Source organism: Mercenaria mercenaria, chromosome 12 (assembly GCF_021730395.1).
Source record: "Mercenaria mercenaria strain notata chromosome 12, MADL_Memer_1, whole genome shotgun sequence".
NCBI classification, from domain to species: domain Eukaryota; kingdom Metazoa; phylum Mollusca; class Bivalvia; order Venerida; family Veneridae; genus Mercenaria; species Mercenaria mercenaria.
Window position 1 is genome coordinate 15,225,948 of NC_069372.1, and position 12,688 is coordinate 15,238,635.

Genomic DNA, 12,688 nt, shown 5'->3' on the forward strand with positions numbered 1-12,688 from the left:
CTACAACGTTAAAATATGCACAAGGTCATTGTAGCGTGACTTGGTCACAACATGAGTGGCCCCAAAAATAAATGTAGTTTCGCCAGTAAATGGCTTACACAGGATGATTATTCATCGTGGTTAAAGGAGTTTAAGTCGGACAAGCATAAGCGTATTTGTACTTTGTGTGATAAACTCATTGATGTCGGAACAATGGGAGAAAGTGCGTTGAAATCACACGCGAAAAGTGAAAAACACAAGAAAATGGTTTTGTAATTTAAGATTTAAAGCGATTAAAATAGTCCTTGAAAATCGATAAAAAGTCCTTGAAAAGCCCTTGAATTTTTTTTGCCAAGTCCTGTATGAACCATGTTACTGCTCACAAGTCTTAAACACACTGGGTCAACATGAGACTTCTGCTCACAAGTCTTCCACACACATTGGGTCAACTAGAGATAAATACTCAGTTGTTTTATACACATTGGGACAGCTGTAGAATAATGCTCACAGACCTTGTAATCACTGGGTCAACTAAAGGTTACTGCTCTACTGGATACAAATATTTTATGCACATTGGGTACATCTTTGCACCTGTTTTAAGCAATCACCTGTCTTTAGCAGCCATGTTATGTACATCCCTTGGCTGGCTGCTTTACACAGGTTTAACTGAAAATTGATGTTATCCCAATATCAAGACTTTCAGATATTGCTTTTGCAATGATGCTGTCAGTGTAAGCACATTTTAAGATTACAGATATAATTTTACAAACTCAGTAACAAATTTTTCCGATGATTTATTTTTTAAGATGACAGATGTAGTTTCAGCTTATATCTACACCACTTTTCTACAAGTTGCACAAACAAGTATACACACATTATGTTTTTGATCAGTAATTTTTAGCTTAGACTTTGTTATGAATTTGTAGGCAACTCTAGTGAGGAATACGACAGATGAAAATGAGGCACGTATACTGTATGAGTACCTAGCAGAGGCATCAGTAGTGTTTCCTAAAGTGTTCCCTGTCATGTAAGTTATAACTTTTATATTCAGCAAACTTTTTATACAACCTTTTTCTTCAACAGTGTTTCAGTTTTATTTATAAAGTTGTATAAAGCTTTTTGGTGAGTACCTACGGTTCTTGAGTTTGAATCACTTGCCCATCACTGAAATGGGTTTGAAACTTAGGTTGGGAACATAAAAGTTTTTTTGTGTGAAGAAAATATCCAGCTGGCTTGAATGCAATGGTTCTACCTGTGCAGCTAGCTGGAAAAAGGTCCATGGCTTACCTGTCCAGCTGGCTAGAAGAAAGTCCAGGGCTGCACCTGTCCAGCTGGCTGGAAGAAAGTCTAGGGCTATACTTGTCCAACTGGCTGGAAGAAGGTCCATGGCTCTACTTGTCCAACTGACTGGAAGGAGGTCCATGCTTCTACCTGTCCAGCTGGCTGGAAGAAAGTCCAGGGCTGCACCTGTCCAGCTGGCTGGAAGAAGTTCCATGGCTCTACATGTTCAGCTGGCTGGAAGAAGGTCCATGCTTCTACCTGTCCAGCTGGCTGGAAGAAAGTCCAGGACTGCACCTGTCCAGCTGACTGGAAGAAAGTAAAGGGCTGCACCTGTCCAGGTCCAGCTGGCTGGAAGAAGTTCCATGGCTCTACATGTTCAGCTGACTGGAAGAAAGTCCAGGGCTCTACCTGTCCAGCTGGCTGGAAAAAAGATCCATGGTTCTACCTGTCCAGTGGCTGGTAAAAGGTCCATGGCTCTACCTGTCCAGCTGGCTGGAAAAAAGATCCATGGTTCTACCTGTCCAGCTGACTGGAAGAAGGTCCATGGTTTTACCTGTCCAGCTGACTGGAAGAAAGTCCAGGGCTATACCTGTCCAGCTGGCTGGAAGAAGGTCCATGTTACTACCTTTCCAGCTGATTTGAAGAAGATATGTTGCTCTAACTGGCTGGAAGAAGGTCAGTGGGTATTCCTGTCCAGATGGTTTGAAGGTCAGCAGTTATACCCATTAAAGCTTGAAAGTCAGCTAACAACCCAATTTGTGTTGGTTTGGCTTAAAACACAAAGACAAAGAAAAAAACGTATTTTGTTCCCTTGTTTCGAGAAGTTGAAAGAAATATTTGTAATTATGAAAAAACCTTTTATTGGGAAATCTTATCATTCATTCAATATAGCCTAGTTTTGCCTAGAAAAAGATTAACATTTAAGATGGGTTTCATGCCTATTACTCCTATAAAAAAATCATATTTTTATGATGAACCTTTCTGAAATATGATTAAGTCTGGCTCATAAACTATTTATATACAAGTCTGGCCTGAGCTAGTTTGCTTAGAACAAGTGGAAAATGTAAAACAGTTATTTGTTGCGGATTTTCAGATACCTCTTAAAGTAGATTCCCTGTGTGCCTTTAATTGACATGTGTATATATATTATGTGTGCATAACTTAAAAAATGTATTTGCCTTTGTATATTTACCTGATATGAATTTTACTTGTTTTATATAAGATTATTTTAAGGGCCTCAAAGACCAAGTAGTTAAAGTCACTGACTTTGAATTACTTGCCTCTCACCAGTGGGTTCGTAACCTCATTTTGGGTGTAGAATTCTGCATTAGAGGAAGTCATCCAGCTGGCTTAAGGAATGTTGATGGTTCTACCCAGGTGCTCAACCCCCCGCCCGCTTAGCTTAGTAGGGAGAGCATTGGTCTACGGATCGCGGGGTCAAGAGTTCGATCCCCGGGCGGGGCGTATGTTCTCCGTGACGATTTGATAAAAGACATTGTGTCTGAAATCATTCATCCTCCACCTCTGATTCATGTGGGGAAGTTGGCAGTTACTTGCGGAGAACAGGTTTGTACTGGTACAGAATCCAGGAACACTGGTTAGGTTAACTGCCCGCCGTTACATGACTGAAATACTGTTGAAAAACGGCGTTAAACCCAAAACAGACAAACAAACACTTCCTTGTGTTTTGACCAGACATGTATAACTTTTCTCTGTGTTTACAGCCACAGTCTAATGGATGCAAAGATCAATAACGTACTGAACCTTTGTCATGACCAAGCGATACTCAATGCTGTACAGTGTATCATACAGAACATGATAGCGTGTGAGGACGCCTCGCAACAACAGCTCTCCTATCTTATGAGTATGTACCCTTCCTTCCTCTCAGTTCTTTGATTTTCTGTTGTGTATTTTTTATGTCAGAACAGAAAGCATACACGCATATGAACAATTGATTTGGGTGTATGCTTTTATATAAATCTAAAGAAATATGTAATCATTTAGCTGTTACACACCTATTTTAATCAGCAGAGTATTGTTTTTAGAGAACTGCAACATGTAGAAATTTTAAATGATGAGAAAATACAATGATTTACAACTGGATATAAAATATTTTAAGAAACTGTAAAACACAATTTAAAATAATTTTGTTATGTTCCTTGTAAGTTCAGTAGGAAATGTGATGGGTAATGGGGAAATTCTGATACTCTGTTACAAAATATTGCTCTGTGTACAAAAGTTTTACACTTGCACTTGTCACATATATCTTAATACCAGGCAGTTGTATTTTAGAGTCCTTTGAATTTTTTTTATGTAGAAACCATGATTATGTCTGCCCCCTGTCATGTTGTGGTATAGGCATAAAGTGTTACTCCTATCCATGTGCATTTCTATTCAGAAAATCATATTAAGTCCAGATTTTGGTCTTGCATTGTAGGGGTTTTGAAAGAACTTTGCACATGTGATCAGCATCACAAAACAATGGTTCTTGTGCAAAAACCATGTTGCCAGCTCTTAAGGTCAAGGTTACAGATGATTTCTTAAGGTGTTCCATTGTCCTATTTAAACTACAGTGATAATAGTTGATTGTGGCAGGTCCAGAACTTTGTAATACACAGTTGGATTTCAAAATAACCTGGCACGATTAATCACCATAAGAAGACAAAGTGTCACGTGCAGGAACCACATCAACAGCTCTGAGGTCAAAGTATTGATATTCAGGACAAACTTTTATGTCTTACCATAATATTACGGGGTGGCGGCCAGGTCCTATGGACACATTTCTTTCTTAGTTATTAAGTAATGTGTTGATAGTAGTAGGTTACTTATCTGTTTCCATTAAAAATATAACCAGTAACATGTATGAATATTGTGTGGTAGAAAAAAGTTAGATTGTTTTTCTTTTCTTGTTTTTGTGTTATTTATTCTAGTAGTTTTTGATATTGTATATTTTTCTATTAATACATTTACATATATTTTGTGTGGTATTGATTGAGTGGGGAATAGGATTTTTGTTTTAAGTCGAGAAACCATAAAAGGTCCTTTTACAAAGGGAAATCTAGATAGGAAAGGAGAAAATGATGTCCGATCTTGGAGATACTCGATACTTTATGTTTCATGATCTCAAGTTAAAGGATCGGCGGTCTGTAGATATATAACACGTTAAACAGTTTCAAGTCTGTTGGTCGTTCCTCATTTAGTTCTGATAAATCCCCTTTAAAAAGGAAAGACAGTGTTGCTCTAGTGTTAATTCTGTTTGCTAGGATTTCTTAAATCAATAATGGAAATGACAGAATTTTTAAAATCGGCTGAAAAATGAGGAAGTTGTGAACATTGCAATATTTTATCAAAATGGCAGCCATTTTGTTTCTGTGGCAACTTTATTTATTAAATTACTTCATGTTTAATTTGTATTTCCTTATTTCAGTAGAATAATTTCCCTACCTTTTTCTTATGGTAATGGAGCCCGCCCGCTTAGCTTAGTAGGTAGAGCGTCGGTCTACGGATCGCGGGGTCGTGAGTTCGATCCTCGGGCGGGGCGTATGTTCTCCGTGACTATGTGATAAACAACATTGTGTCTGAAATCATTAGTCCTCCACCTCTGATTCATGTGGGGAAGTTGGCAGTTACTTGCGGAGAACAGGTTTGTACTGGTACAGAATCCAGGAACACTGGTTAGGTTAACTGCCCGCCGTTACATGACTGAAATACTGTTGAAAAACGGCGTTAAACCCAAAACAAACATACAAACAAATCTTATGGTAATGGAAGAAATTATCATATTTTTACATGTTGAACTCAAAAAAGATTAGAAATTTATTTACTTTCATTTTTTTTGCAAAATGAAAAATTCAACAGAAAATATCAGCAGCGTGAAAATGACTTCATAAAAACATTAATGTGGCTGCCTCCATAACCAACCATTTTCTTACATTTTGAACTGCCATATCCTATGATTGTAAAAACTCTTTCAGCATCTGGGATGGCTTTGATATAAATCAAACTTATTTTCAAGTATTCCATGCCCTGTTAAACATAATATATATCTTATGAAATTTCATGTCGTTGAACATAATTTCTCTTTAAAGGTAAAATGTACTTTTTATAAAACTATAATCAAACACAATGTGTGGTATATTTTTCTTTCAAAACAAACTTTTATCTGATAACTTCTGGTCACTACTGTCCCAATATTGCGTCATAGAAAGTCATGAAAATAAGTTTTTCTTTTAAAACGCTAAATGGCATATTAAGAGAGATAAATGAAAAAGTTTCATTTTGTTGCTTATCCTAGAGGTCTTATGAGTTTGTCCATTGTAGGATCTTGTGTTTGTTTGATACTGTGATTTTGTTCATTGAGAGATCTTGCGACTGTCTGTCTGAAAATATTGCGTTTCATTTTCCAAATGTTACCAATTACCACATTTATGTGTTATATGACAAGTGTTTGTTTCAAACTGAGGTAATGTCTGTTGTAAGATTTTGTTAGCTCACCTGAGCACGAAGTGCTCAAAGGTGAGCTTTAGTGATCGCCCTGTTTCCGTCGGCCGTCCGTCGTCAACAGTTTGACTGTTAACACTCTAGAGGTCACAATTCTGGCCCAATCTTAATGAAACTTGGTCAGAATGTTACCCTCAATAAAATCTTGGACGAGTTCGATATTGGGTCATCTGGGATCAAAAACTAGGTCACCAGGTCAAATCAAAGGAAAAGCTTGTTAACACTCTAGAGGTCACATTTTTGGCCCAATCTTAATGAAACTTGGTCAGAATGTTACCCTTAATAAAATCTTGGACAAATTCGATATTTGGTCATCTGGGTTCAAAAACTAGGTCACCAGGTCAAATCAAAGGAAAAGCTTGTTAACACTATAGAGGTCACAATTTTGGCCCAAACTTAATGAAACTTGATCAGAGTGTTATCCTCAATACAGTCTTGGACAAGTTCGATATTGGGTCATCTTGGGTCAAAAACTAGGTCACCAGGTCAAATCAAAGGAAAAGCTTGTTAACACTGTAGAGGCCGCATTTATGACTGTATCTTCATGAAACTTGGTCAGAATGTTAATATTGATGATCTTAAGATCCAGTTTGAATCTGGGTCATGTAGGATCAAAAACTAGGTCACCAATTCAAATCAAAGGAAGAGCTAGTTTACACTGTAGAGGCCACATTTATAACCATATCTTAATGAAACTTGGTCAGAATGTTAATCGTGATGATCTGTAGGTCAAGTTTAAATTTGGGTCAGGTGGGGTCAAAAACTAGGTCACTAGGTCAAATCAAAGGAAAAGCTTGTTACATTTATGACCATATCTTAATGAAACTTGGTCAGAATGTTAAACTTGATGATCTTTAGGTCAAGAGGCCATATTTTTGACTGTATCTTCATGAAACTTAGTCAGAATGTTAAACTTGATGATCTTTAGGATAAGTTCGAATCTGGGTCATGTTGGGTCAAAAACTAGGTCACCAGGTCAAATCAAAGGAAAAGCTAGTTAACACTTTAGAGGCCACATTTATGACCATATCTTAATGAAACTTGGTCAGAATGTTAATCTTGATGATCTTTAGGTCAAGTTTAAATCTGGGTCAGGTGGGGTCAAAAACTAGGTCACTAGGTCATATCAAAGGAAAGCGTTGTTAACACTCAAGAGACCACATTTATGACTGTATCTTCATGAATCTTAGTCAGAATGGGAAACTTGATGATCTTTACGTCTAGTTCGAATCTGGGTCATGTCGGGTCAAAAACTAGATCACGGGGTCAAATCAAAGGAATAGCTAGTTAACACTTTAGAGGCCACATTTATGACCATATCTTAATGAAACTTGGTCAGAATGTTAATCTTAATGATCTTTAGGTCAATAGGTCAGGTGAGCGATACAGGTCCTTCATGGCCCTCTTGTATTTGATTATGTCCTGTTTGAGATCTAGTGTTTTATGAGACCAGCTGTTTGTTTGATTCTGGGATTTTGTCAGTAATGAGATCTCCTGTTTGTTTGACACTGAGATTGTCAGTAATGAGATCTCCTGTTTGTTTGACATGTGAGATTGTTCCCCTGCAAAGTCTTGTGTTTTTTATCCCCCGCCGATGAAATCGGGAGGGGGGTATTGAAATGGCGTTGTCCGTCCGTCAGTCAGTCCGTCCGTCCGCAGCCATTTCTCAGTAACTGCTTGGTAGAATTTCATGAAACTTGAAATAAACATGAACCAACATACTGCGATGATGCCCGTCAAGTTTTTTTTTTGATTGGTCAATTTTCCTCAGAGTTATTGCCCTTGATTTAATAAAAAATGTCCGTCTGCAGCCATTTCTCAGTAACTAACTGGTAGAATTTCATCAAATTTGAAATAGACATGAATCAAGATACTGCACTGATGCCCGTCAAGTTTTTTTTTGATAGGTCAATTTCCCTCAGAGTTATTGCCCTTGATTTAATGAAAAATGTCCGTCTGCAGCCATTTCTCAGTAACTAGCAGGTAGAATTTCATCAAACTTGAAATAGACATGAACCAAGATACTGCGACGATGCCCTTCAAGTTTTTTTTCGATTGGTCAATTTTTCATATAGTTATTGCCCTTTAATTGTTTAAAAATCCACAGATCTGTACATAACAAACCAACCAATTGGAAGAATATCATTAAACTTCTTTCATTCTTTTCCATGAACATTTATTATAAACATGTGATGTTGTGTACCTACACCTGGTCACCACCTTACCTTGGTCACCCCCCTCCCCCTCACCCCCCAATTTTTTTTTTTTTTTTTTTCATTTTTCGTTTTCTATCATTTTTTATAATCAACATGTAAACTGTTGTATCCTCACCCCACCCCCCACCCAAACAAACCATTCATTTTCTTTTAATTTGATTTTGACTAATGAAATTATTTGGTTCTTGGTAACATTCTTAACTTTTTGCTGGATATATTTTTTTGCCATTCCTCAACTCTGACCCTTTCGGCGGGGGATTCCAATTCATCGAATTTGCTTGTTTAGCCTTGAGATTATGTCCATTGTGAGATTTCTTGTTTCTTTGCTCCTAAGACCGTCCATTGCGAGATTCAGTGTGTGTTTGACATGTGAGATTGTTCCCTGCAAAATCTTGTGTTTCTTTTGCCTTGAGATTATGTCTATTTTGAGATCTCTTGTTTGTTTCTTTTCCACTAAGACCGTCCATTGCGAGATCTTGTGTGTATTTGATACTGAGATTATGTTCGTTTTGAAATTTCATGTGTGTTAGATTCTTAGATTATATTGGTTGTTGGATCTTTTATTTGTTTGTGTGATTTGGTGTTTGTTTCAAACTGAGATTATGTCCCTTGCAAGATCTGGTATTTGTTGGTACTCGCACTATGTCTGTTATGAGATCTCTTGTTTGTTTGGTACTCAGTTTATGTCTGTTGTGAGTCTTGACTGTGTATTTGACACTAAGATTACTGGTATGTCAGTTTTGAGATATGGTGTTAGTTTGACACCTGTATTTGGTACTGAGATTATGTCAACTGTGAGATATCATGTTTGTTTGGAACTGAGATTAAGTCCATTGTGAGATCTCGTGTGTCTGCTTGATACTTAAGAGTGTCAGATAGAATTTTTAAAGGATAATATACTTGGCAAAATAACCATAACCTCTCAGGTCTTCAAACTCTGGCATACTTGCCTAATTTCTAAAATGGACTGGTCTATCATTCAATTTGGGCAGTACCATTTATTATTTGAAGGGGTGTTTGCTGAAAATTTACTGACTGAATAGCAAACAGTGCAGATCATTATCCGTGCAGGCTGTTCTTGGTCTGCGTTGGTCGCAAAGGCAGAATCACTTGCCGGCAACAGGCTAAAGGTTAACCTCCTATCTGTGATGTTATGCATCTGTCTTCCAAATTATCTTGGGAATGTTGAACCTCCAATCTCTGAAATGAATGTTTTATCTCTCAAGTGATGTATTCCTGTCTTAAATATCTTTCAGCCTGTCTTGCTCACTTATAATCTTGGTGCAAAGACTGTTTTGACACATTATTATAAGAATATTCAGCTTTCAATATCAACCATATATATATATATATATTTATATACCTCGGGAACTCTTATTTCCCAGAAGGACTGATATAATGTCTTTCCTGTTTAGTTTTTGTTTTGGGCATATGCATGATTTATTCATGATAAATTTGAAAGAAAAAAAAGTAAAATTATGGCCAGTTTTATGATTGGAGTATAAGTTTTGTACATGTACAAAAATCCATATTTTATTTATGGTATAAATACTATACAAATGTTTGTGTTTTTCTAGATATAACATGGGTTATTTTCTTTTAACTGTTGGATGTGTGCATTATGTATGGTGTGCTTGTTGTCTGACCCCTTAGTTCATTACTTTATGTCAGGTGGCCCTGCAAGTGATCCCTTAGAAGAATACGGTGACCGTGACCTTATAGAGCTCGTCAAACTCTGTTCACAGTGACCCTAGGGGTAAGGACTCAATTTATACACAAATCTTATCAAGTGTCTTTTATACTGTAAAATACTAGGTTATAACAGCATTAAAAAATGGTTATAACAGCTTGAAATATCTTGAAAATGAGAAGTATGTAAATCTTGAAGCATTTTGTGATAACAGCAGAGCTATAAAGTTAATCAATTAATGTGTGAAAATGTATTGATTATGTTCTAAGTATGGTATACAAGTTGTACATAGTACATGTGTATAGGGTCAACTAGTGTTGAAAACCCTATGTGTTCATTTTTGTAACTTTTTTCAAACGAGACGAAAAATCTTCTTTAGAACAAAAAAATTAAAGGATCCAAACTATTTCTTGAATACATGTTGAGTTGAAATAGCATTTATCGATTATACTTTTTGTGACAAAATACATGTTAAGTTGAAATAGCATTTATCGATTATACTTTTTGTGACAACGGCCAACAACAGGTCTCTCCACATTGTTGGAGCCATTTGAATTTCAATGATATATGAAACAGTTTTTCATTGTTATCACCGAAACAAAAGTATAATTTTCTCAGAGATTAGTCCTTATACATTCTTAAAGTCTTATACAAGTCTGACATAAAAAAAATGGAATGTTTCTTATATTATTTGCAGATATTTTTATGTGTAAAAAGTCCCTCAGAAAATTTAAATGACATTGTTAAACCTGTTACAATCAGTGGCACTTAAAAACTTGGAAGTCTTATAAATAACTTAAAACATTACAAAATGTACGATCACTCATATCAATATATCGCACCTTAAGCACAGTATATTTTTGAAGATAACTTTAACCACAACAAGGTAGAATTTCTTTGTTTGATTGGGGAAATAGATATGTCAGTTTTATATAAACTAGTGTGTACATTACATAATCAATCCATTTTCACATGTCACTGTTTACTTAAAATTTCAATGTTTCAACATGCAGCTATTCCTTAAACCCCTAGTGTTACACTTATCATCTAGCATTATATAGCATGATTTATGTCAGCCATTCTCGCATCAGTCGTGTAATTCTAATTATGCATGCGTATTTGACTGAGTGTTGTGTACTAGATAGTCTGGAAGACCAACAAGCAAATCTCTATAGTGTAAACTGTTCATTGTATATGTTATGTTTGTCATTTTGTTAATTTTTTTGCTCACAAATTGTTCTAACATGCATCATTATAAGTATAAAAAAGGCAGAGAATTTTCCTGAAATTGTTATAATCAGACAAAGTTACTATGGTTAGCAGTTACCATGTGATTGCATGGCCTGTTTGTGTAAAAAGATGTCTTACCCAGGTAAATTAAGTTTCAGCCTGCAATATCAGGGTCAGTAGGTCAACCCTAAGGTGGAGAAAGTCATGGTAATGATTTATCCGAAATTAACATGCAGTTTTATCTGTCCATCCCTTCCATTTCCTATAGGAGAGTTGGCAGATATGAAAGGAAAACTGTGGTAGATAGTTCAGATCACTCATCCAAGAAATTGCAAGCGTTAACTGAAATATTACATAAAGTTTAGTTAAACACATTACAGAGTCTTGGTATACATTACCACTACAGCACAAAAACTGGTTAACTGCATGGTTATAATTACAACAGCATAAAAACTGGTTAACTGCATTGTTTTACTCATCACTGCCAGAAAACTGGTTAACTGTACTGTTTTACTCATCACTGCCAGAAAACTGGTTAACTGTATTGTTATAATCACCACAGCATGAAAACTGGTTAACTGTATTGTTACAATCACCACAGTAGAAAAACCAGCTAATTGCATTAATTGTTACAATCACCACTTTCAACAGGAAAATGGTTAACTGTATTGTTATAGTTAGTTTACCACAACAGGAAAACTGGTTAACTGGGTAAGGGTGAGCTGATGAGTTATTAGTTTTTGGCAGTTTAATTATGGTTTTTGAATAACAAAAGATTTGTATATATTATAGTCATTCCTTGATGGCAACAAAATTTTTATTAAAAGTGTGTAAGGAAGCTCGACTACAGTTGCCTCTTAACTTTTCATTGTGTTTGTTGCAAAAGTCAGTACAGCCAATCATAGAGAAAGAAAAGTAAATTAGACTTTTAACCTTTATAATGATTGGGAGATGAAACCAGGCAGTATTGTTATAAACAGGATATAGGTTATTCTCCAGTGCTTTCTAGATATATTTGTACCAAATAACAAGCATCCTATTAATTAACACAACATAGCATTTCTCTGTGTGCATGTGTTGTAAATGTGAAACTGTTCTCTAGTGTTTCTTTACTTTCATTTTAGTTTGTTGTAAAATATCCATGTTTATTGTTAACACTGCATGGATATACTTTGTACCAATATTTGACACAAGTTAGCTTGGTCAGTTGACGTCTACTGCAGTCTAAAATTGCTTCATGTCTTTGCACAAGATGTTCTTGAACACAAATTTTGGTGCTATATTTTATTCATGTTAAGCACTAAATACTTACTATAAATCTAGCTTATAAATAATTCTGAATCTTTCTAATATGACTTGATATACCCCAGAGCATTGTCATTTCTTTTTTTCATTTTTCATTTTCACTAAATACTTACTTATAAACAATTCTGAATCTTTCTGATATGACTTGATATACCCCAGTGTATTGCCATTTCTTTTTTCTGTTTTTCATTTTCAATAAAGAGAAGTCCCAATCTGTCTGCGATTCCAGTATTTTTTTATCTTTCTAGCAAAACTTTTTAGTGCCATTATGAGTAAGTTTAGCCTTAAGGTGATGTAGATACTGGGATTTATGTCTACTTTACTTTATGATCATTAATCCTTGACTTAAGGTATTAATATTGAGTCCCAAAGGTTTAATTAAGGACCAGAGGACAAGGATTTCCCACTGCTATATAGTGGTCTGAGGCCAAAGTTGCACATCCTGTAGCAGATAAAATTCTAAATGCGAGGAACCCCAAATCTATTT

The 12,688-nt window shown here is 35.9% G+C and overlaps 1 protein-coding gene across 1 annotated transcript in view; it reads left to right on the top strand.

The window, feature by feature from the left end:
- The window catches only part of LOC123533079 (neurofibromin-like), a 111,929-nt gene that overhangs the window by 92,795 nt on the left and 6,446 nt on the right, over positions 1-12,688 (top strand). Inside the window, exons 61-62 of the mRNA XM_053520449.1 lie at positions 906-1,006; positions 2,985-3,124. Coding sequence (XP_053376424.1) covers positions 906-1,006; positions 2,985-3,124 — 241 coding nt within the window. The remainder of the gene's footprint in view (positions 1-905; positions 1,007-2,984; positions 3,125-12,688) is intronic.